The 27,111-nt window shown below is 34.5% G+C and overlaps 1 protein-coding gene across 5 annotated transcripts in view; it reads left to right on the top strand.

The window, feature by feature from the left end:
* Positions 1 to 464: 464 nt before the first annotated feature.
* The window catches only part of LOC121423347 (golgin subfamily A member 6-like protein 22), a 44,580-nt gene continuing 17,933 nt past the window's right edge, over positions 465 to 27,111 (top strand). For 4 of the 5 annotated variants that reach the window (XM_041618703.1, XM_041618701.1, XM_041618705.1 and 1 more), the window contains exons 1-14: positions 465 to 568; positions 3,108 to 3,258; positions 7,147 to 7,406; positions 8,686 to 8,944; positions 10,035 to 10,227; positions 12,694 to 12,696; positions 15,820 to 15,902; positions 16,550 to 16,645; positions 17,392 to 17,617; positions 19,059 to 19,187; positions 19,735 to 19,859; positions 23,169 to 23,295; positions 24,820 to 24,960; positions 25,682 to 25,708. In XM_041618703.1, the coding sequence (XP_041474637.1) occupies positions 3,215 to 3,258; positions 7,147 to 7,406; positions 8,686 to 8,944; positions 10,035 to 10,227; positions 12,694 to 12,696; positions 15,820 to 15,902; positions 16,550 to 16,645; positions 17,392 to 17,617; positions 19,059 to 19,187; positions 19,735 to 19,859; positions 23,169 to 23,295; positions 24,820 to 24,960; positions 25,682 to 25,708 (1,713 nt within the window). In that variant the 5' untranslated portion in view covers positions 465 to 568; positions 3,108 to 3,214. The remainder of the gene's footprint in view (positions 569 to 3,107; positions 3,259 to 7,146; positions 7,407 to 8,685; positions 8,945 to 10,034; positions 10,228 to 12,693; positions 12,697 to 15,819; positions 15,903 to 16,549; positions 16,646 to 17,391; positions 17,618 to 19,058; positions 19,188 to 19,734; positions 19,860 to 23,168; positions 23,296 to 24,819; positions 24,961 to 25,681; positions 25,709 to 27,111) is intronic. The other variant, XM_041618702.1, reaches the window with a different exon arrangement.

Below are 27,111 nucleotides of genomic sequence, written 5' to 3'. Positions count from 1 at the left end.
GAGAGATATCCCCCTAATTTTTTTTTTTTTTTTTTTTTTTTAAACAAGTACACACCTAGTTACAAATAATGCATAAAGCATTTCCATTTATTTGAATGCAGGATAAAAGAGCACAGGTGTCGTAGCCGGGGATCGAACCCCGGACTTTCCATGCATAGCCAGGCGCCTTAGACCACTCGGCCACGGCACCTTCACACCTAATTAGCGAAGCGATCGAACAAGGATCGAACAAGGATATCCCTCGCTTCGCTCGGGAAGCAGAAGCCAGGGCCTCAACAAGAGGCTATACCCCCCCCACCTCCAGATACCCTGGCGCCGCCCTTGTGCTCAATATTTATGGCACTGCAGTGATATTTTTATTTATGTCATGCAATTAATCATAAAATTAATAATTAAAATCTAGTATGCATGCTGCTATGCCTATGATATGCAATCAATCAGGAATGTAAATTTTGCGTCACGTGACCAGTAATAGCCAATGATCAAATGACCTTGTCACTTCGATACCGTACACAAATTGGAGACGGCCGGAGATGTAGGATTTCATATAATTTAACAAAATGCAAAGGTAAGACATTATGAGTTCATTTTTGTGTTAAATCATACCGGTATGCTATTTTGCTTTTGATGAGCACATTCACTATGAAGTATGTTTTGATGATGGGGAAATATTTTCATTAGCCGACTGTTACTTAGCGGCTGTTTTCGCGGCGAGGGTGTCTGAGCGCCCAACCTCCCCCAAGCTTTCGGCGTGGATCAAGTCCGTCTGTTTGGTAGTCTATGATGTTCCTGCTGCTCGCAGCCAGCAGCTGCAGCTAGCGACATATAGGCATAGCGTTTATAAATTCGGTTGGTATCACTATCAGTCACATTTTACTAGACCAAAAGCTTCGGTCTCTGTTTTGTTGGTTGTTCAGCTGAACTTCGTTGGCTTCACTCACCCAAATACAGAGACCGAAGTTCTAGCACGATCTGTACAGCCTACAGGGGACTCAATGGCTCTTATTTAAGATCGGATAAAACGGGGAAGTGAATTTGCGCGACAGCCGAGGTAAGTCACTGTTTTTGTTCCTTTTAACTTCATTTTTCTCCGTTTTTTGGCAATTGATGCCAAGAGGGAATATAAATTTGCACTCTGGTCACTATAATTTTCGAAATTTTTATTCATTAAAGACAAAAATTGAAAAGCCCCGACGGGGGGATTTTGCATTGCAAGTCCCCTAATGGTGGCTGCACGATAGCGAGCCGTCTGTGTACGAGGAGAAAAAAAAAAAATGTTAAAAAACTCCTCGAAACAGACGGCTGCCAGCTGTCTACATTTTACTTATTTGGAGACCTCTGGCTCTGCTTGCAAACTGGCGATTTCTTGATGCCTGTCAGGAAGTTCGGATTTTCTTGCGGATGCAGAAACTAGAACCCTCTAGGCCTAAAACTAAAGGTACCATGACAAAATTTGCCAATGCTTTGCCAATATTTTTACAATAAAAAAATTGAGACCTAAGGCTAAGTTACTTTAACCTTTAAGAAAATTACCATACTGACTCTGAGTAATTTGGGGTTGCTTTTTCTGTTTGTGATATCAGTTTTTCAAGATGTTAATTAGATAAAGAGATATTCGATTGTGTACAGCAGTGTTCTTTCTGTCAACAACGTCACTTTCAGAGTTCACAAAATATAGTCAGACCATGCAGTAGATTCTAGATCTGTCAGTGGAGCTAAACTGAATTTAACTGGAAATGTAGAAAATCTGCAAAATTGAAGTCAGTTTCTCTAATTGAAAACTTACACTGTACATGTATAGCAGGATAGAAAATGATGTTTTTATTTTAGGTAGGCTTACTATGTTTTGCGCATTGGGGCGATTGCGGAATTTTCAGGGCTACATTTCTTTTAAATTTCAAATTTTACTTTTTTGCAGCATGCAATTTTGCTATTCTGCTGTAGGCCTATGTAGAAAATTGAATTTCTAAACTTTCTTTGATGTTTGTAATTTGTTGGATTGGTAGAACCCAAATAAAACAGATTTTCATCTTTTCGCAATTAATTTAGATTTTACCTTGTGAGCTTTTGCGTACTCGTTTGTGCAGACTTCATCAGACTTGTGCTGACACGCTGTAGATGGGATAGTATCAATGGGTCACAGGGTGAAACCTAAAATTGATTGTGAAAAATGAAAATCTGTTTTATTTGATGTTGTTTGTGACAGATCTTAGGATGATTTTAGAAAAGATGGTTGCCCCCAAAGCATTCAATCTTGGGAATTTTAGGGTTGATTTTGGCTGTCATGAGAGCATAATCGGCTATCACCCTCCTGTACATATTTCCTATGCTGTCTTGTAGCTATTGAATGACTCATGAATTTACTCTCCTACAGACCTACTCCGTACATTTTTCTTATAGCGACCAGTTCTGTTTGACTATTACCGCCAACTCTTTACTATTTTCTTCTTTCTTTTCAATTCATTTTTTCCCTCCTTTTCTTTTATTTTCCTCAATCTTTACTCTCCCATAAATTTGAGAAGTATACTTTTTACCCATGATTTCTTCTTCTTCTTAAGACTAAATTGTGTCTTAAAGGTTACCCGGATCCTGTCCCTTCTTCGACACCGTCCAGACATCTTCCTGTCTCTCCGGTGCAGGCAGGGGGCTCCCTTTGGGGGTACTCTGAGCTTTAAACTAAAAAAGAATAAGAAACTATTGAGGATTCTTTTCCTGTGGATATGATTTCTGTGTGTTTTCGCATGTATACATTATGTCAGTTTTGGGGGCAAATTGAATATGATAAACTTTGAAATGGGGAAATTACATTGGATGATTCAAAATTTAAGGGCTTTAATAAATGAAATGATGCAAATTCTATTGTTAAATTGAAGAAGAAAGTTAGATCATCATCATCTAGTATTGTTTTGTTGTGTCCTCTTCCTTTCCCTTCTACTTTCCCCTTCTCCATCCTCTTTTCCTGTTCTCTTCCTTCTCCTCTTTGCTATCCCCATTCTCCTCCTCTTCCTCCTCCTCCTTCACCTTTTACATGTAATAGTGCCTCACTCCTCTCCTCTCTTTTCTTTATTTGTTAGTTTTAATTGTAGTTTATATTTCACCATTTACAGATAAAGGAAGAAGCTGACTTTCAAAAGATATCCTGGACTTCAATAGTCAATCCTCAGTGGATCTGCTACACATTTTGTTCTGATTTTGGGGAGAAACAACCGTAAAAATGTGGGCCTCCAATGGGAGCTTTGTCGACAGAGATGGAGAACAGTAAGTGTAATTTTATTTTACAACTTTATGATTTTCTGCCTTTTTCATATTTTTTCTTTCATAAAATTGCTCACTACTTATTTTGATGATTTCATGAAAATTTGGCAAAGACTTTATTCTTTATTTTTATGACCAAATGTCCATATGCGGAATCGTCAGTTTGTCTATCAATTGGTCTATGAAGAAGAATTTTGTCAAAATATTGTTTAGTCCAATAGCACTGTGAGTGTGATCCATCATTTATTAATTTTAGTCCAATACATGACTGCATGATGTGACACAATTTTACAAAAGTGACTAATATTCAAACTTAACGGGGGCAGATCCAAGATTTTCTAATGGGAGAGGGGGGCAGATTTTTCCCATGAAATTTGATAAGCCCAAAAAATGGTTTTTACCTAAAACAACGGTCATTTTGTTCGCGTAAAATTTGACAAGCAAAAAAGAAAAGAAATTACATTACAAATTTTTATAACATGGCTCTCCAAAGGGGAGGGGGTGAAACTTTCAGCACTTTAAGTATCAACTGAATAGTGTAAATATTGAGTTTTTAGATACCCTGTACAGATTCAATCTACCAAATGACTTTTTATGTTCTTTAGACTTCAATTTTTCCACTTTACAAGTCGATTAAGAGACTCATACATTAAATAGGATAATGAAATTTTTTGATCAAGTTATAAAGCATGTGTGAAAACAGAAAAAATCAAAGAATGAGATCAATGAAACTTTGAGAACAATCAAGATGAACCAAGTTATGAGCATGTAATTGTTGAGATCACTGATGCTATGGAAATCATCCCATTGGAAATTTGACCAAACTTTGGTATGTCAGACATGAACAACTCTCATCTTTATTCACTGAAAGTATAGCCTTTTCATATAGCATTTTCTCCTCATTGACTTTTTTATGATACATCTTGTGAAACTGCTGTAGGCCTAGACCTTACCAATACCATAATACCATACAAGTGACTAAAAAGTGTGAGGAGTATGTGTATTCAAGTGTAAACATTCACACCTTTGTCACATTGGAAATGGGAGGATGTCCAACATTCAGATGCTCTGTATTTTCATTAGTTCAATTTTCCTCAAACTTGAACTGATTGGTTTCTTTGATTTTTCTTTTAAAAACCTGTCGTCTGGTTTCAAGGTTTTCATTCTTGCTGTTTTTATTTGAAACTCAAGTTAAATGATAACGTACAAATCATGTAAACAATAAAACTTATATGTAAAAATTATCTTTATCTTGATGCATGTACAACTTTTTATGGTGTATATATTGCTGAATGAATGTCGAAAACCCCAATACAACAAAATTCAATTTCTGCTCTGTACAATAGCAATAGATGAGGATACTTCTTATTTGAAATGATTGAAAATGCTGCAGGCATCTGTTTATTAATTGAATGGGTATCCATGGATGTAGATGTTTGCAGTTGTAATATGAAATGTTCATTTAACATCATTACATGTACAATGCATTCCATGGTTTGAAAGCCATTTGTTCCTAAGGGAACGGCCAGCAGTGATATAACTAACAATTAATTGTAGAGTGTGATTGTATGACAATTCATTTTGGATGACAATGAGTAGCCTACACTGTGTGAATTACCAGTATAGTATAGACAATTAGAAAGGCATCTGTATCTTCCCTGTAAAATTTACTTCATCTCCTCAATCCATCTCATTGTCATCTTCCACTTAATAATTTTGTTTTCAATGTTAAATTTTTCATTTAAAGTACTGTATTTGCTGACAATTTTGAATTGTTATGTGCACAATTCGTAGACTCCAGACATTATTTGTGATAAAATATGAATACATTTAATACATTTTTGTGGTTTTCCCCAATAAATAGGCCCACTCATTTAAAAAAAATCAAGAAAGTTAATGCATTTTGCTTTTCCCTTTTTTATGCTGAAAATGTTGAAGGAAAATAGTATAGATTCTTTACTTTATATATTTCGACACAAAGGAAATTACAATGATTATTATGATAATAATGATAATCAATGATGATAAAAAATGATAATAATAATGATATTGACAACAACAACAATAATCATAATGATTATAATAATGATAATAATAATGATTATAATTCTAATAACAATAATGATAATGATAATAATGATTAATGATAATAATTCTAATAATGATAACAATAATGATAATAATGAAAATAGTAATTAGAATAAAAAGTGGGCTTATAATTGGACACATAGTTCCATCTTTTGGTGCTCAATAACAAAAGGAAATGTACACATGAACAATTATTAATCAAAAAGAACTTTAAATTAAAATTCTCTTGAACAAATCATAAATGAAATAGGATCAAATAATTTTTTAGCCTGGACTTACATGATTTTGTTACTGAAAGTTGGGGTAAAAAGGTAGTTAATTCCAAAACTTTAGTCCTATTTAAACTGAAAGAGTATATGACCCCACCTCAATCATTGTTTATTTAATTATTAAATGAGTTTTTGCCTAGATTTGATGAATCAAATGAGGTTTATTATAATGAGTTGTTGCAAATTTGATGAATAAATGCTGATCAAATTAGGCTACATGTATGTAAATTAATTGTTTTGAATTAATTGTTGCCAATTTGATTAACGCCGATCAATGTCTAAAATTGTCTTGAAAGACATGTTGCTATTGCAATTGACTGATCAAATATGGCAATAAATATTGATTGTCATTGATGACCTGTTGCCAAAAATGGCTATAAATACATTGGCTTGAATGAGTTATTCCCTTTCCGATGAACTCTTATCAAACATGCTAATTAAATAATTGTCTGTAATTTGATTAATTACATCATGGATGGATTATTGCTTTAAATGATTAATTTGTCTCAAATGAGTTTTTGCCAATCTGATGAATTAACAAGGATGAAAATAAATATATTAATGCCTTTTTTTTTGTTGATTTAATTGCTACTTGCTGATCAAATGATGCTAAATGTAATTCACTGTCCTGGGGGCCGTTTCTTAAAGGTAAATGCTAGTTTTGGTAACGATATCAAAATGAGTTCGTACAGAATCCAATGAAATGACCACCAAAGTGTCTGTTTGTATAAATAAAACGCATGTGCCAAAGAATTCTGGAAGAAATTGTGTAATTGCTGAGAAATCAGCAAATAAGCACAGGAATCGGGTAGGGCGTCGGGCCGACGCCCTAAGCAATAATTATACATTGTCCCACGTGCGCTTATCTGTGTTGGGGATCTTCGGCGTGAACATTTTTCAGCATAGATTTCAAGATTTCACAAAGTTCAGTTAATGTAACAGTACCAGATCTAGATCCTCGATGATATACTGACAATTAAGCCTTGTTTTACAGACTTTCTCATGAAATCAGTGTTTACTGCAACTACTGGAATTTCTCTTTAAAGCTGTTCTAATAAGAATGACTGCTTAACCTTTCTCACAAGCTAGATAATCGCCAATGAACATTTAATGGTGGATATCATTTATCACAAGAAAGGATTGATCACCAGTCATTCTTATAGTTGCTCTTAACTTACGAACATCTTTATGAAGCACCGACCAGAATGGGTTGATGGGTTGGATGGGTATTTGAAATGTACAATGCTTACAGCATATTCAACAGAAATATTCCAAGAGTTCAGGGCCAATTTTTCACAAATTTCAGATGAGAAATATTGGCCCTAATAAGTGAAATACATGTATACATGTATCTGGTATTCCATGAAATTAGCCATCCGTTATTATTATAGTTTATTTATTATTATTTTTTGGATTTCAATCCCACCCCCCAAAAAAAAAACCAAAAAAAAATCAGCTTGAAAATTGCTGAAATGTTCTTGTTCAGGTTGGTAGCTCTGACTGTACTGTCTGCTCTTTGCATTCCCTCCTTTAGGGTGTACCCAAACAAGTTTGGAGGACCACAGCCCTTGCCTTCCATTCCATCCTCCCAGACACCCCAACCCAGCTTTGACAATGCCCTGGTACCGGTGGGTGGGCGTCGCTCCCAGCTCTCCCAGCTCTCGCAGATACCCAATGGAGGACAGCTTGCCATCGGAGACTATCAGACTGGGAGACTGCAACAGATGGAGAATAGACTGGGGGTTGCAGAACAGTCGAACAGAGCCCTCCTGGAGGAGGTGGTCAGATTACAAGGTAACCTGTATGAGTTATATTTCATTTTCATTTATTGATTTCTGCAACTTTTTCATAATGTACAAATTAACAAATATGTTAAATAACAAAATATTTGTCAATCAACACAATGAACAAGAGCTGTAATTACTATGACATAATGATGTAGAATGTTGCAGGGGTTGTCACTAACAGCTTAGCTTGACTGCATATTTCATAATGATACAGAGCAGAAAAGTAGTACTGATTTTCAGACAGTAGTAAGTTCTGAAAATTAGAAGAATACTGATGGTTTTATGCAAAATACATACTGATATCTAAAGTTTCAGTTTCATGTGTTGTCCTATGGTATTTCTTTGTAAATATGGTTTTCCTCGCCAAATACCGTTTTCACTAAAATAAATTCAGTTTGGCAGCTCTTGTATTTTTGTAATTTTTATGACTACAGTGTAAGTAAACCCTCATAAAGGATACATTTATACATGTAGAATCATGGAATGAGCTATCCTGTGAATGTTCCATTTTGAAGTAGAATTGTAAAATGATTCTAGATATACATGTATACACCGGTCAATATCCTTCTTGAGAGGAAAATGTTTTAAGAATTTATGTAGAATTAGGAAGACTTGCAAGCCTAACAAACAGTCAGCAAAGTTTTTTTTTATTAGCAATCTTTAAAAGTGTGTTTAAAAATCCATGGTTTTTATGCTATGATTTAATACTTTATATTCGTGATACCTTGGATGTTGTCTCGTAGAACCTTGCGATGACGCTTGGCCACCACCCTTTCCAAAACCCTTTCCTCCTTTTCCGCGACCAGACATCTTGATGAATGAGAGCTAGTTGTGTACGATACTCAAGTTTGTAAGAGTGTCAATGACATTTTTGAAAGTCGATGCTATTTCTAAAGTTTGCATTATTGTATGTTACTGTAACTCTACTTGTAGAGAATGAATTTCTTTATTCACTCCCTAAAAGAATTTTCCTATTCCTAAATTCCTTGTTTATCAAGAGATTTCATTTTCATCATACACGAATTAATAGAATTATCAAAATTTCTTTTCATGTCTAAATAAAAAAGGAAAGAACAAAATAAAAAAAGAAGTATTTGGAATGTTATCTTGAAGCTTGCTGAAGAGAATTGGTAATATGGACTTTGGAGTACTAACCTATTAAAGTTCCTCCCCCCCCAAAAGCCACAGCTGTTGTTGTGAAGCAATTGTTGATCACGAAGTATAACGAACATCCTGCAACATCCTGAACCCTAGTAGCTAATCTTCTCTTTGCGTTTTTTACGCAGGGGAACTAAAGCAATCCCACAGGGCTTCAGAGGAGACGTTACAGGCCGAAAGACAAGCGAGACAACAGCTCACAGAAAACATTCGGGCATCCAACGATCTGATTGGCCAGCTCGGAGCTAGATTAAAACGAGCGGAGGAACGAGTATCGGATGAAAGAACAGCGGTCGGTGCACTGGTAAACCATACTAAGCAGGTCGAGCAAGCTGTACTGGGTAGTCAACAAGAGATACTTGCGAAGAGGGATCAACAAATGACAAAGTAAGCCATCTTTCTTAGTTTAAGCCTTTGATTCACTTTGTCATCTTGTTTCTGAGTCAAATCTATCTAGGCCTTTGCATAAAAAGTTTCTATAAAATAGTAATTTTGCCATTCTTTAGTGACATTTCAAAGAATCCTTAAAGGGATGCTCTTGGCTGAAAATGTTTATAGGTAAATGAAAAGAGTGAAATTCGCAGAGCAAAATGCTGAAAATTTCATCAAAATCAGGTAACAAATAACAAAGTTGAATTTGAAAGTGAGACTATTGAATTTTAAATATTTGCATTATTCTGGTGAAACAGTTCTAGGAATACTCATGAAGACATGCCTAGAATTGTTTCACCGGAATAATGCAAATCTTTGACATTCAATAACTTTACTTGTTATCCGATTTTGATCAAATTTTCAGCATTTTGCTTTGTGAATTTTACTCTATTTATTGAGATATAAATAACTTCTGCCCAGAGCACCCCTTTAATTTTGATTGGCTGTTGAGCATCATTACCCGTGTAGTAATCATTTGATGACAAAATTACCATTGTAATTGTAATAACTTTTTTATGCAACAGGCCCTGTTTAAGTGTACTTCAAGAATTTTTTTTACACTCAGGGTAGAAACATCAGCTAGTCCAAAATTGAGTTTTTGCTCTCTCGAGTGTGAACAGTGGTTCTTCTTTTGCTAATGTATGTAGAGAGAAAAACGTTTCCCAGCCCCCCGCCCCCCGTGAATATTTCACTTTTTAAAATCCTACCCCCCCCCTCTGATTAAGTGAATGTTGATTTATGTTAATCATATCAAATGAAAAATGTATATATTTGTACTTGTAATTTTTTTCAATACTGTTTGGTATTCATGAATTATTACATGAAGTCCTACTTTATGAGTACATATTTTTCATCTTCTAGCAATAGACACTCTATTCAATGTTTAAATATGTTGCAAAAGATTGAAATTTATTATAACATTTTCGATAGTTAAGTTTCATGTTATGTGGGCAATGTGAGAAACTAATGAATGATTAAGAGCCGATGAAAAACATACATGTACATGATAAATGACTATTTTTGTATTCATAATCTTATCTTTTAGGTATGCTGAACTGAAGAATGAATTAGACGAAGCCAATCGGATGAGAGAGCAATTAGAACGGGTGACTACATCGTTAGTGGATGATGTTAGGCAGGTGAAGAGTAGAACGGATGCTTCCCAGGTGGAGATCAGTAGTCTGGTTCATGACGTCAAGGAAAGAACGAAAAGATTAGAAGAAGACAACAGGACATTGGTAAGCTTTCCTCATTGTAATTTTAAATGATTAGAAATTTTGGTTAACCCTTTCCATGGGAATTTTAAAAATCACATTGGTGTGGTATGTACACTGTAAAAAATATTGGGTAAAATTTTAACCAGCATGGGGGTAATTATGTGTCCAACCAATTTTAGGCAGTATTTTACCCAATGCGGGGAAGCATATTGTCCAGTATAAAGGTTAAAAAATAAGCAGCGGTTACTTTAGAATGGGCAGAATTTCATCACTGTGGATAAATAAAAATGCCCAAAAGAAATGCCCAATGTTGGTTGGACACATAATTACCCTCATGGCGCATCTTTACCAAATATTTTTCAGAGTGTGAAGGGGAAGCTTACCCTTGCGAAGAAAAAATGATTGTTTGAATATAAAATTATAAAAATTTTGGTGGTTTGAGGAATGTCCAAAAAAGATTAGAAAAAGTTGTTACAATGTTATTATTTGATTTGATTTGTGACATCATATGCAAGCAGCTTCCCCATACATCATGGAGGTACAAGAAAAAAATCTATTAAAGAGAAATGCCAGTAGTTGCAGTAAACACTGATTTCATGAGAAAGTCTGTAAAACCAGGCTTAATTGTCAGTATATCATCAAGGATCTAGATCTGGTACAGTCACATAAACTGAACTTTGTGAAATCTTGAAATCTACGCTGAAAAATATTCACACTGAAGATCACCAACACAGATAAGCGCACGTGGGACCGTGTATTATTATTGCTTTGAATGTCGTGCCCAAAGCTTGACCCGAATCCTGTACTTATTTGCTAATTTCTCAGCAATTATACAATTTCTTCCAGAATCCTTTGGCACATATTCTTTATTTATACAAACAGACACTTTTTTTGTCATTTCATTGGATTCTGTACGAACTCATTTTGATATCGTTACCAAAACTGGCATTTACCTTTAAGTGCCATTTTCTCAACAAATTGTAAGAAAAAATATATGGTTTTTATTGTATTTTCTAGTATTACTATCAACAGATAAATCATATCACACTCACTCCTGAAGGAAAGGAAATAAAAATCATTGTGAAATATTGGAAATTTATTCTTTTTATGTTACATTTATGTGAGGCAGCTGCTATGAAAAGGGGGAAAAACTAATAACTTTTACATTTTGATGGATTTTCACATTCACCAATATTTTTAGCATTTTTTTTCTTCCATTTTTACAACAAACTTTTTGTCAGGGTGAATTTCTCCTTTAAGTGGTTGTGGTTTCACCGAATCCCCTTTCTTTTCTATTCCATGTGAATGTTTTATAATTGCAAATTGTTAACGATAAAATTCAACAATTGTGTTAAGAACTTTTCACATTCATCTTTGTTCGAGAAGCAGTGATAAATGAAATGAATTTAATTGAATTGAACTACCAGTATCAATGGTGTAATTAAAATAATCATAATTCAAAGATAATATCAAAGAAATAATAGTCACCATTATCTCTTCAGAATCAATTCAACATGCAAAGAGTTAATTCTCAGATCGAGAATTTTTTGGGAAAAAGTGGGAATAGCGATTATGGACTATACTGCTTTTATAAGCTTAGATGCCACACAGTGTTTTACTGTATCTTATGAAATGGTAAAGGAAATATTGGTCTGAATAATACTGACTGAAAAGCAATATTATTAGATTTTAATGCAGGGCAGTTTAATTGATTTTAATTGGCCCTGATTTTGGCCTTCAATGCTATTGTATGGGCAATATTGCTTGCATATGAAATATTGATCTAATTAAAGGAAACATATGTCAATCCTGTGGGGTCAAATTACTAGAGAATAAAATAATTATTTGGTTACTGAAATAAATATCATATGTTAAGTCTTAAAACACTCTTTTTTGTGTGTTGTTGATTGGTGAAGGTGTTTTTTGTTTTTTTTTATTGAGGGGGAGGGTCTGAAAATGTACTTGTAAATAATATTAAGGTTATCAATCATTTTGGTGAGCACCTGTATAAAGTTAATCACTATGGCCCGTATTCTGAAGTCGGGTTTAAATTAAACCCTGGTTTAACGTTGTGGTTTAACTATGGAGAGCCAATGGGGGCACGAATCCCTAACAGTAAACATTCAATTTATTAACTCATATGATACCCAAATTGTTCATAATTGTCTGGGAATGATAAATGAAGTATTTTCTTCATTATGAAAGCAAAAGGAAACAAAATATCAAACATAAGAAATATAAAATACAAACATAATTTTTGATTTTTTGGCTTCCCATATTTTAAATACCAAGTTAGACTGTGGTCTAAGTTAAACCTGACTTCAGAATACGGGCCTACATGTATGTGTGAGCACAATTGGAAAATAAGGTTGCTTTATAGTTTTGTGCTTTGTGTGAAGATTATTTGAATCGTCTATCATCCTTTCTCTATACATGTAATTAATATTATCACCTTTTATTATTTGTGTATTCCATGGGATGGAACAGAGGGTAAGAAAGTGAGACTAATCAAGCACCAAGCACTTTGCAGATCAAACACTAACACCTTAATACACCTTGATATGACACTTTAAAAAACCAACCGTAGCTATGCAATTGCATGGTGGTTGTTGATTGGTGCTTTTGTGTGACTGTGTCCCATCAATATTTAACAAACACTTCCATGTTTTATCATATTGTAAATTATGCATTTCATGGCGTTCAACCCCAAACCCAAAATTTTCATGATTTGTTAGATAGATACTTTTGATCTGTACTCATTTAAGAATCCTTTAGGCCTACTAGATAACAGTGTACGGTAGTGATTCTTGTAAAATGGTATTTTTAGACACATAGCTAAAGTAGTTTGATTATGATGGATTTAACTTAATCAAGGTGCACATTATCATAACAGTTTCCTTTTCGCACAACAGTGATTTCATATAATTTGTTAAAATGTGATAGATGTACATTTACACAGACGTGTGTGTTTTATGAAGATATTGTGAATGTTGTACTTATCAGAGGTTTACCATATTTGTAAAAGTAAATTATTTAAGGAGAGCAATATTTCTATGGAGATGATGTAAAATATAGCATAGCTGATTTAGCCATTACATGTAGGTGCAATGCCCAACTTACATGTAGCTGCACGGTCCTGCACCCCCCCCCCCCCCTTTTGATGTAAATTAATGTTCACACATCACGCATGTTGTATGTCGCGGACAGCGGCATTCTATTTTTATGACTACAGTGTATATTTGCATGAACTTTCAGTCTGTATAAATACCCATCACTGTTAAAATGAAAATCTTCAGTTTGATTGAGTGCCTGATCAAAAAAAAGTATAGATTTTTTCTTTCTTTTTATATAAACTTTGAATTCTTTGTTCCTTAATTCACTGTAGCATATTAGAAATAACACCCACAAAATTATCTTTACACTATGTACATGTACTAGTTTTTTTGCCTCTTTTTATACAGAAGTACACTGTTTAACTGTTACATGTACATGTCACAAGGATTTGTTTCAAAACATGCAGTCCATTTGTATGTAAATCACAAACATATCCAGCAGTTAGCTGTACAGTGTTATGATCATTTAAAGGAGTAACTGGAAAATAGTCCATGATATGTTTTTATTGTTTTTTTTTACTGACTTCCTGGGTGCTAATATATGTGTGTTTTTTCATTTACTAAAACCTACTAGTCATCAAAGGTCTCGACTCTTTTGAATCTACCTGATCCATATCTTGAAAAACTTATGGATCAAATGAAAGGTCAATTCAGTAACAGGTAAACCATACAGATAAACATCCCTTTAATGATGTGAAGTTATTGCAATTTTCTTAAATTGAGTTGAAATTTGCATTCTGCATCTGGTAGTATTGCTTTGAGTTTGCTTTAGAATTATCTTTTTTTAATGAAAAAATAGTGTTGTCTTCTTTTTTTTTAAATCTGCTCTCTATCTGTCTCTCTGTGTTTTGATTTTTAAATGTGCTACTTAAATCTGGGTCTTGTAACACCAAGGTTAGCGATTGATCATACTCTTGATTTTCACGATTGATTGTGCATTGTAGTCAATGGAATCAATCGCAGAAAAATGTTCTACGATCATTGCTATAAAGCTTTGTGTTACGGGCCCCTGTTCTAGACTTCAAATAGAACAAAAAGTTCTCTTTTGATTCTTACTGCATTGACATTTGGCAAGAAGACAGCACAGTTTACACTATCATGTGCTATTTAAATTATTTTCTTTAATGTCTTCATTTCAAAAGATTTTTTGCAAGATTATTTTGTGTTTCATGTCTTTTGTTTCAGGTTTGTTTTTTTTTTATAAATAACATGCACTTGTTTGTACATGTAAAGAAGAACCCCATCTTGTACAATCATCCTGCCTTCATCCCAGATATACACTGATGGAGTGTTGCAAGAAAATATTTGCGATCAATTGCAAATTTCTTGCGCAGGTTTACAATTGATTTTTTCGTGGAGCCTTACTAATTATGGCAGAAGCAAATCGGCAATCAATCGCACATTTCCAATTAATTGCAAGACAATTGATTAACAGGCTCCCAAATGAATGTAAAATAATTGCAACTCAATAATTTTTCTAATTAATGTAAAACGCTTTATAGAGATCTTGTTATTAAGTGCTCTATAGATGCAATATTATTACCATATTATCATTATTGTTATCTGTAATTGATCGTAATTTCTTTGCAATATCCCATTAGACTATTTGCTGAAACAACCCAACTCGGGTCTGCTCTAAAGATGAATGCCAGACTTTCATTAAATTAAAACTAGATTTGTGTTTTTAGTTGATGTCTCACTCAGCCATTGTTCGCACAATCACTGTATCCTTGGTTACCATTTGAGTATGACTGTCATTCTTCTGCAGTTGTGCACACTATAGTCTATTTGTACAGCACACAATGGCATGATTTTGTAATTAGCATGGTAGGAAATGCCAATGCATATTAGATTGATTTGAAATACAGAAATATCTAATACCTGGGAGACGTTATTCGCAATATTCTACACATACCTACATGTAGTAATAATTTTTTTTCAGTTTGAGTATACATTGTTTAATGATGACAGTGATGGTACATATATTTATAGGTCTGTGAAGAACATGTGCTGCGTGGAAGCATTCTTAATTGCAACAAATATTAGCCATTCTCCTTGATTTTATTATCGGATAGGATTCAGCATTAGAAATACATGTAGAATAGAAAAGAAGTATGTGCAATACTTACATGTAAAGAATACTCTTTAAAATAATACTTGAGTTGAGAACATTTGAAAGATACTATAAAAGAATATTTTTATAAAAAAACATTTAGATTAGGCAAACAATTAAAACTAGATGAAAACGAATTTGAAATAAATATGTAATTAGATACATGTATCTCACAAATACATACATGTACATGTTAAAGCTTCATTAGTGCTTATATTTTCTTTTATAGTTTTTCTCAGTTCTTAATTCATTTTTTGTTGTTGCAATTTTGCATAATTTCATAGTTTGTCTTTTTTTCTCTTTTCCTAATCATGTTTTCCTTTGCATTTTCCTTTATTATTTTGCATCCATGTTTGATATTTGCTTGCTTTCTGTATGGTAAACCAGATGGATCATCAAAGAAAACACAATGAAAATCAACATCATACCAATCAAACCACAGCTGTATTACGATCTCAACTTGATGCTCGGTAAATGCATGTTTGCAGGTTTAGATTCTCTTCATCAATTCTCTCTTGCTCAGTCAATGTTTTATATGTTTAGTAAAATTTAATTACAATTTCATCTTTTCATGGCAACAAAATGTTCATGTGTTGTTGCCATTTGACTCTAGCTTTATACGAGCTGATTTTCCCTGTTTTTGTTTCTTTTTAATATTTTTTTTCATTTGCATGCTTCTTTTTTTCGAAGTGTAAATTTGTTCTGTCTTTTCTTTTAAAGGGAGGGGGGGTAATTTGTCAAATGATGATATATGTAGTATCTGGAAGATTTAAACAATCGGGGGGGGGGGTTCATTTTCAAATAATATAATTTTATAGTATCTACATGTATGTATTATAAAGATAGGGGAGGTTAATATGTCAAATGATGATATATTCTTGTAGTATTTGTTTATGATTAGAGCCATCTTTATGAAATGAATATTAATAAATAATTATTTTGGGGGAATGTGCTATAATGCAACTCTGTAGCAGAGCGGTGGTGGGGGTGGGGGGTGCATGTAATTTAGAGAGATTAAAAGTAACAATATTCAGATTCAAAAGTCAACTATCCAATTTGAGGAACTTCCATTTGGGAGTACGTATACATCAAGGACATTTCTATCTTTGATTTTCAGGTTGGGTGAAGTACGGGATGTTCTGATGGATTTGAGGAACAGAATAACAACGGAAGAGACTGAAAGGAGACAACAAGAACAGAATCATGTGATCAAGTAAGAATCATCATAATCCACTTTCCACTTATTGAATTGGTGTTTCATGTAGGTTTTCGTAAGTTACAGTTCAAGGGACTTCATGAACGAATGGCGATCCTTTCTTGAGGTAAATTATGCACACCACATTTGATCGGTGTGGATTAATTTCCCAAGACAGGGTCAGTAGTCATTTGTAAATTTGCTTGTAACTTACAGCTTCATGAAACACCCTCAGCAATATTAGTTTGGGTCTTTTTTCTTCATATATATCCCTTTGCAATTCCATACAGGCTTTTTATAATGGAACATTGTCGAACATGAAAATTGGCTTTAACTTTTGTAAATGATTTACAACGTTGTCAGTGAAATGTAGAATTTATGTTGAAATCTAATGACAGTTGTGCTGTACATACATTGTGTCATGTTCAATATCAAGTACATTTTTTATAAAGTAGCATTCAAGAATAAATTTATATAACTAGTGCCTAAATATGATATTCGTCTTTTCTGAGACAAAGTAACATTTACTTTGACCCTATCTTTTCTGTGTTTATTCATTCAAATAACAGGCAACTACTCTTGAATTTATATTTCTGCAAAAACCCATACTTGTTAAGAATTTCAGACCGTTTTTGATACAAAATTTAAAGTGCATCAATAATTTCAAAGCTGAGAATAAATAGGCATGCACACATAGCCCCTTCAAACAAACATTACCATTATCTTTAATATTCATTAATTATTTTTATGGCTTTTTTTTACAGAATGAATGATTTACAAGCCCAGCTACATGAAGTGAGCAGAAAAAGAGACGAATCGATGCACGCCTTGGATGTGGTACAAAGAGAAAGAGAACACGCAGCAGACAACGAAAGGTTAAAGATGCACGGCAAGATAGCCGAGATCGCAGAAGAAGTCAGTAAAAAGATCTTATCTAAAGAGATACGACTCCGAGAGGAGGCACAACAGAAGTTCTCCAATATTGAAAAGGTGAGGGCAAAAATTATCTGAGGCCCATTTCATCAAACTTGTTATGATAACAACTTTGCAATAACAGTTAAAAGCTACTGATATCTTTCAATATGATTGGCTGATTGTAAACTTGTTATAAGAATTATGCAATTTATATTAGTATAACAAGTGATGGAATTAGAATGGGATAGCGAAACCGGATACTAACCACAGGAAGACCATGAAAAAAGAAGAAGTATACAACTTTTTCAAGATAATATATTGCAAGGAACAAAGAGAAATATACAAGCGCAAGTAAGGAACTAAAGAGAGAGAGAAAGGGAAATGTCAATGAACAGAAAATATAGTTTCATGTATCCTGAGACAAAATGCTTTATTATTAAAAGCTGTTATATAAATGTATGCAGTTTAGAACTACATGTATGTATGAGAATTGTTATTTTTTTATGGAATGTTCAGTGTATTGTACATGTATTTAAAATGTTTGGGAATATGTAATCATTCACTTTCTGTACCCTGCCCCTTGAAATTTGAACTTTATAAGATGTGACGTGTATGATAGCCTAAAAATATGTTGTAAATATGTTTCATTTTCATTTTCCTTTCGTTTATTTCTATTCCCAACATTTACAGTTTGTTTCGTACATCTTGATATACAAATAATAGCAAGTAAACATATTGCAAATTTCCATGTACAAAAATTATAATCAAGATTATCAACATGTTTGGAATGAGGAGGCTGCTAAAAAAAGTGGAGCTTGTAAGGTGCAGCCTCCTATAAAATATACTTGCACCCCATCCCCATTTATGCAAAGAACAATCATAATACTAATTCTGTCCCTTGGACTGGATGTTTTGTGGAGGCTGCATATAGTGGAGAGTCACCACCTTTTATTTGAACAATAAGAACCCACTTCACCATAGAGTATAAGAGTAAGGGGAAACTCTGATGTACGAGGCCATCTGCACACCCCCAACCAGTTATGGAGTTGAGACTATTGTAGGAAGTACATACAGACGACAGGTGATTTTACCCCCATCAAAGCCCAAATGTACCTAAATTCTTTGAAAGGAATGCTTTTGGGCAACCAGCTCTTCTGGAGTTGCTCCAAGATCTGTTACATGAAATATTCAAGAATGCAGTACAAAAAGTCAATGTTCTGCCTACAACAGAATGATGATGTTTGCATTTACTGTGCATATTTACCTAATGAGGAAAAATAGCCCTTCAATTTTAAAGAAATAGCCCCAAAATTCAGCAGTCGCCCCATTGTGAGAAAAACATATAGCCCTTTTTTTTAATGTGAAAATTATTCCCTACCCTGGTTGAGACAGGTCTGCTTGTCACAGTGATTCAGTCCAATTCCCCTCTTCCAGGTGCAGGTTACGTCAAACAAAGAATTAAAAAATGAAATAAAGTTAGATAAAACTGCATTATTTGTGTATTGTTTTGTGACAGTACCTTCATGCAGAGCAAGCAGCCCGTATAGCCCATGAACAGGCAATGAGAGAGGAGAACGAGAAGAGATGGGCCGCTCTACAAAAACTCACTGAGGAAGAGGTGCTTCACGTCCGGGAAGGGCAGAAGGTATGTTGAACAGGGTTCCCAGCCCATCAGGGAAATCAGGGAAAATTGTTTTACTTTTTTCAGTCAGGGAAAAATAAGGGAAAATGTCTCAAATGAGGGAAATATCGGGAATTTTGATCAGCCCAAAAGTGGAGAGCACGGTAGTCGGTCAGACTCTGTTATATTTTTTTGCATATCCAACAACATCCATTGTATGACTGGTTATGGTGGTACTAGTTTTACACTATTAGTTTTAGATCAAGCTTACCATTAATCGCTTATATACTATACAAGAAAAGTGAATGGGTGTTTATGGTAAACACTACACAATGTGATAATCATATATACAATGAAGATGGAACAAAATGTAAAACAAAATAAAACAATTTGCAAGGCTAACTTTATATATCTTTTTTCAATCAAATAAAAGTTGAGTAAATGGAGGAATGCACTAAAAATGTATATCCTGCATAAAATGCACTCCTAATTCACTGTTTGTGAAACAACCCTCTATTATAGCATAAACAATGAATGATAAGTAATGATATCGTTTTCATTTACTCCTCAGCTTGATAGGCATAAGAACATTGGTGGTATGAATAAGGTCAGTGATACCATGGAGAAGATGGAGAGACAAGCAGCGGAAACAAGAAAACAACTGGAACAAGTCATGAAGGCTGAAATCAAAACAAGGTAAATGATTTCTTGACTAATTAAGGTCGTTATTTCCTTTGTAATAAATCTGAAGTTTGAAATCCCATTTCGAAAATAACTGATAAGATTTCACTTACACTCCCAGCAATGGTCTCCCTGCATTTTGCTTAGATTCATTCCCGAAATGTCTTCACATTTATGTGCATGTGTTTTTATGCCTCTGACTGTGGGTGGTTGCAGAAGGCATTAATGATTATCTTTTTTTTGTCTTCTGTTTGTCTCGTCATTTTCCTAACAAACTCTTTGATAAATAAACTTGATCTAGGTGTACCTTCAGGTGTGCTCAACAGTTAGTGAACCCCACCTCAAAATGCACTTCTCCATGCCGAGTGTTGAATGTAGACAACAATGCTACAATGTTTGGCGAGCCCAGAGAAACAAACTTTTATTGAATTCAATATTTAATTTTGTCTCCTGACTTTACAATTAACTTTCTAAAATATGGCAGAGCTTGAACACTTTAAATTTGTTCATTTTCTGGAGGGGTTCAATAGATTTTGAGCACTTCTGTATAAAGTGACAAAACTGATCAAGGGGTTGTTGTAAGCTATGTTGCTATTGTTTTGTATTATTGTCTCACCTGCGAAGCAAAGTGAGACTATAGGCGCCGCTTTTCCGACGGCGGCGGCGGCGTCAACATCAAATCTTAACCTGAGGTTAAGTTTTTGAAATGACGTCATAACTTAGAAAGTATATGGACCTAGTTAATAAAACTTGGCCATAAGGTTAATCAAGTATTACTGAACATCCTATTAGAGTTTCATGTCACATGACCAAGGTCAAAGGTCATTTAGGGTCAATGAACTTAGACCATGTTGGAGGAATCAACATCGAAATCTTAACCTGAGGTTAAGTTTTTGAAATGTCATCATAACTAGGCCCGTTTCGGGTACACGTGTACACGTGTACACGCACGGTCAAGTCAGTGCACGTGTACTAAATTCCATCACCGTGTACACGGTAGCATCTGCATAAACAAGCTCACAGCCTCACATTAAATCTTAGTTCTCAGACACTGCACATGTTTTAATTACTAATATGTCAACATATTTCAATTAATCCAGAGTGAGTTCACTTCCAAAATTGCCAATTCAATCCACATTCTTTCTGGAGACTCACGTTTTTGTACCACGAAATCGGCACGAAATGGGTCTGCTCCGGTCTCAAAAGCTCGAAAGCGTTGCTCAATCACACTCAGAGTCAATTTGAGAATCATCAATTGCGATAGCGATCATCGCTACAACTTACGTGTTATACGCTCGCACACAAGCCTACAAACAAACGCTCTTCAAATTGGCAACATAATAATGAAAATTAATCGATAACTTCAGTTACACTTATTCTGCAGCGATCTGTGCATGCATGTACGGTACAGTATACAAAATGCGCATCCACCGAGCGTCGGCGATAGCTAGGGCCCTGCACTGATTTTCTTTTGCATTCTTTATTAATTTAATGCGCTGCTAAGCCGAGTAAACTTTTAATTTGCACCAATTTTTGTGGATTGATACTTCAAACTTCTCAGGTAAGCTTTAAAACCGTGACTTAGGCTATATAGACCCCTTTTTATGACATATTGATGCGGGTCCGTGTCGACATGAAAACAGAACTCGCTCTCAGTGTTTACAACGTGTACACGTGTACACGACCGAAAAACACGCCGTGTACACGTGCATCAAAAATGGACTTTCAAAACGGGCCTAATCATAACTTAGAAAATATATGGACCTAATTCATGAAACTTGGACATTAGGTTAATCAAGTATCACTGAACATCCTACATGAGTTTCACGTCACATGACCCAGGTCAAAGGTCATTTAGGGTCAATGAACTTTGGCCGAATTGGGGATATCTGTTGAATTCCCATCATAACTTTGAAAGTTTATGGATCTGATTCATGAAACTTGGACACAATAGTAATCAAGCATCACTGAAAATTTTGTGCAAGTTTCAGGTCTCATGATTAAGGTCAAAGGTCATTTAGGGTCAATGAACTTTTGCCGAATCGGGGGTATCTGTTGAATTACCATCATAACTTTGAAAGTTTATTGGTCTAGTTCATTAAACTTAGACATTAGAGTAATCAAGTATCACTGAACATCCTGTGCGCGTTTCAGGTCACATGAACAAGGTCAAAGGTCAATGAACTTTGGCCGAATTGGGTGTATCTGTTGAATTACCATCATAACTTTGAAAGTTTATGGATCTGATTCATGAAACTTGTACATAAGAGTAATCAGGTATCACTGAATATCCTGTTCGAGTTTCAGGTCACATGATCAAGGTCAAAGGTCATGTAAGGTCATTGAACTTTGGCCATGTTGGGGTTTTTTGTTGAATAACCATCATATCTCTGTAAGTTTATTGGTCTAGTTCATAAAAAGTGGACATAAGAGTAACCATGTATCACTGAACATCTTGTGCGAGTAAGAGTAGTATTCAAAGTCAGCACTGCTGCTATATTGAACCGCGTGATGCAGGTGAGACGGCCAGAGGCATTCCACTTGTTAAAAAAAGTGACATCCTATAGCTTAGTGTCAATATTTCAGGCCTTAAAGTGGGACTGAGTTGTGGGGGAAATAAGAAAAATTAGTAAAACAAAATGGTGAAAGTGTGAAACGAATTGGACAAGTAATTAAACAGTTATAGCTGCTTTAAAATTGAGATCCCTAAGACTATGCAAATTTAAAATCGGCAACTGGGTTAGTAAATTATGACTAGGGGCAAGGACAATTTTCCCATAGGCCATGTACTTAATGTTGTTTTCCCCCAAATACCTATTTCCCTGGGGCATTATAAACCAGGTAGCATATTGTTTGATGTCCTCATGAAACAAAAATATAATTTAGGTAAAATATTTGAAAAAAAAACTTAGCCATTATTTGTATTGCAGTACCTGGAAGAGTAGTCCTTGCCTTTAATACATCAGTATGACATCACAAAAGTGGCAAATTTTACTATAGTGATTACTAAGTTTGACAAATTTCAAAATTCATGGCTTTCTTATTATTTGTCTGATATTGTTCAAACTTTCACTTATCAACTTGTCTGATTTTTCCTCTAAAAACATTTTATTTATTTGGAATGGATTCTTTTTAATAAATATTTTAGGGTATTGTTCTATATCACAGCACAAATGGGAAGAAAATCATAAGGGCACAACAATTCTTCAAGGTCTATGAGAGAGGTTGAGGCCAATGGATGATTTAAGCCCTTGTATTAAACAACTAAATCAGACTTATGTTGAATAGTTGTCAAATTTATACAAATTTTTATCATATCTCCAGACAAAGCCAAGACAAGCAGATCGAGGGTAAGATCGAGGATGTGCAAGAGAAGCTTGGCGTTGCTATATCAACCCTTCAGCAAGCCATCGGAGGTATCAATGAGCAAGTATCATCTTCATCTAATGTGGTAAGTTACCCTATTCCATATATAGTGGTGGCTTTGCCTAAATAATTAAGTATAGTGTATGAAAGTTTATTTGAACATACTCATTCACAGTGGTAGCGTGCAGAACGTTTGATGTGTTCACATCAATTGTTTACTTTATTTGAACTTGCATCTTAACATTGCTCAAAAAACCTGTGGTGCATTCACATCAATACTTCTGTTATTTGAACATAAACCTTCACATTAGTAGCACACAGAATAGACCCTTTGGTGTGTTCACATCAATTTGAAGGTATTGTTTAACTTTGTGAGCAGCCGCTTTAAAAAATTCTCAAACCAAGATGAAACATGAGTACATGTATTAGAACTACTAAACCCTGAAAACAACCATTATTGAGAATGAAAAGCTAAAACTACAAGGCAAACCCCGATTTTGTAAATAGGCGTCTTATAGACGCCTAAATAGTACAAATAAGTGTATGGAATGAAATTAAGATGGTGTTTCTGGTCACTTTATATTTCAATTTTTGAAGCACTAAATAATGGAGCGCCTTGAGCACCTAACATGGTGGATATGTGCGCAATATAAATATCCTATATTATTATTATTATTAATGATTTTTGAATGCAATTTTTGTAACATACCACAGACACAGGTAACAAGTGTGACTTTTTTAAAAGTCAAACCAATGTTAACCAATCACTTTAAAAAGTGATAAAAAGTTTAGGAAAAAGCAAAGCATAATCAACAAAAAGATATATATGCAGTTAGGCTCTGCATAAGTGGAATAGTCTTTTAAACTCACGTAGTGCCTTGATCCTGAAAGTTTAGTGAAATATATTCATGTATTGATATATACAGTAGCATCAGTTTCTTGTATCTAACTACCAATGAAATTTAAAGGCTGCATTCCAACTACATTGTTGATCACTTTGCTGCAGTTGTTTATCTAAACTCATTTTCACTTTCCTTTAATCTATGGTACCTATAGAGCAGGAAAATAAATACAAGGGTGCTGGGGGAGGGGGGGATTTTGCTCCTGAAATGCCCAAAAGAGCCCTGGAAAATCTCCATTCACTGCTTATCCAATATTGCAGATTTAGCCAGTTAATCCTGGCACATACTATGCAATCCAATTTTTCAGAGACAATTTAAAATTTGATATGAACATTCCAACCAATAAAATATTAGCGATCAGAAATAAGAATAGTGGTAGGACTACTGAAATCAAAATTCTGTCTTGTTCGAGCCTCCCTGTAGGAATAATTTAAGCAGTAATTAAATCCAAATCATAATGATGTCATCATCGGCTGCGACTTGACATCGATTTGGACTTTGCTCCGACAACAGGGCTTGCCACAACAAAAAATTGTGATTTTGTTATTCCTAACATTAATCCAAGCTTAAAATAAACTAAATTTTCTTCTTGGAACTTTCATATTTAAAAAAAATCATGTCGTATCGGATCGCAGAGTGTGCGCTGGGTTTAAGTCGTGAAATGTAGCCCCCGAAAATAAAAAGACATTTTTTTTTGCCTGGTACAGAGTCAAGATAAGATGTCGGCCGCCCTGGAGGAAGCCAAATCCAGCCAGTTGAGAGCTGTGACTGATCTAGATGCGAGGTTAAGCACGTTACAGTCCAAGATGGCCACACAAGAAGAGACTTTGGAAGACAGGATTCTCGCTGTAAGTCCAGCTGTGCATTCTTTACATTTGCTATGAACGTAGTACAATGGATTGGTGTACAATGTGCATGTTTATATTATGTACGACCGTTGTATGATTTCTTGTATTTTCCATCGTAGAGGGCCAAAGACAGAGCAATATATAGCCTGTACAGAGATTGTATGATGCCTGTGTGTGATAACCGATTTGATGATTATTCATGTCTTTATAAAATATTATTTTCATCACTTCAAAGCTGAAGAGTAACAAAGTGTTCATAATTATTGGTATTTTACGTTAGCCCAAACAGTATTCAATGTGCCAGAAGCAGTAGTATGGTAATCTTTGGGATTAATCTAATCCCGGGATCTGTGGCATATTTGTATGGTATTATAAACCAATTGCTGTTTTTTTTATGCTTAGAAGAATGAAACAGATTGAATTGAAGTTGGATTAAAAAATAAAGGCATACTTGTTTGAATAGAGTGATAAAGTTACCATTGTATTAAGTTTGTATGCCCCAGACCATTTTGTAAAGGTAAAGTAAGAATTACATATTGATAATGATAATAACGCTTGCTTACATGTATATAGCGCTTAACACTTTTCCTTTATTCTTTACAGTAATGCAGTAGGAACACTGTTTAAAAGTTGCTATTCTCTTGAATGTTGAAAAATTAACACAAATCATAGAATTGTGTTTGTTGATTATATATGTATTTATTTCTTTCTCCTATAACAGGCTGTTGAAGAAGCACTAGGTGATCAGGTAAGTAATTCTATCCACATTTCTAGTGTTAGACATTGCATGTTTTTGCTGATGAAGGCTCTGTCACACCTTAATGTTTTAGCCAGTGTACAACAATGTTTTTATGATGAACTGTTTAAACACTTGTTATAGTTCTTGATATTAATCGTTGAATTCTTGATTTATCACGTTATTCATCTCTTGATGTTGAGCAAATCATTTTGTGTTGTTAAGAAAAAGAAATTCCTAGTATAAATGAAAAGCATAATATGATTAAATGGCTTGCCTGACATACATCAGGAAACAGTTTTATAACGTTCATTTGTGAAAGCCCCTAAGGAGTGACAAGCACCCTTGAGAGATATGCAGTTATTAATAATTGGCAAATATGGGGGGGGGGGTTGTTCATGACATATTAGGAGACAAAATTGGTATTAATGAACAAAATATGTGAAGATTTTATGCAATGTTCTCCTTGTACAATATACCCAAGATAAACCCCTTGCCAAAAGATGCGAGTGCTGGGGTGGGATTTAAACCCCAGACCTTGTTGTTCAAAGTCCAGAGTCTTATCCACTGAGCCACCACGCCTCTATTGTGATGGTTTATCAAGGATATTGAAATAAAAGTCAAGATTGGTTGTTGAAAATGCATGGTCACTACTTGTGCTCTATGTGGCATGTTACATCAGGGTCATTCCATCTGGATTCACCCAGTGGTTGCACCCGACCGTCTCAGAATTCGTTGTAATTTGGTATACATAAAATTCACCATGGCTCAAGCACAAAACAAAAAAAAATAGTCCAATCGGTCCGTCGGTTCTCGAGCTACGGCTCGCCCTTTTCTCCTTTTGATGTTTGGCAATATATATCATATATATTCATGGTAGTAAAGTCTTCACTTTTATCATCAAAATATATACATGTATATATGTATATGATATATATTGCTGAATCATAAAATGCCTAAACAGATACCTATTCATGAGCATAAAGGTTTAATCTTTTATTTGTGAACTGATTAAGCTTAATTTCTTTTCATATGTTTGCATGCTGTAACTTAAGATTGGAAGAAATCATGTCACTGGTAAACACTTTACTAACATGAATATTAGTGTGTGGGACTAGAGTGAAATTTCATGGTATCTTTGGAAGAGTTTTTAAAGGTGAAGAAATAAAATATCATCATTGATTTTAACATATTTTGTCAATATCATACCAATAATTAACATACACGAAAATCAAGTTAAAAAATTATTTGTCCGGGGGTCAAACTCAAGGTCAAAGTTAAGGTCAAAGGTCATGACCTTATAATTGCTCCAATACATTATTTGATGCATGTTTTGGATTCCTCTCTAAATTTCCTATCAAATGGTACCAGTTTCATGAAAATTGGTCAACACGTAACGACGCAGTGGCCATTGA

The sequence above is a fragment of the Lytechinus variegatus genome, chromosome 10 (assembly GCF_018143015.1).
Source record: "Lytechinus variegatus isolate NC3 chromosome 10, Lvar_3.0, whole genome shotgun sequence".
NCBI lineage: Eukaryota > Metazoa > Echinodermata > Echinoidea > Temnopleuroida > Toxopneustidae > Lytechinus > Lytechinus variegatus.
Note: the sequence above shows the minus strand (reverse complement) of the source record. Positions and strands in the feature narration are given on the sequence as shown.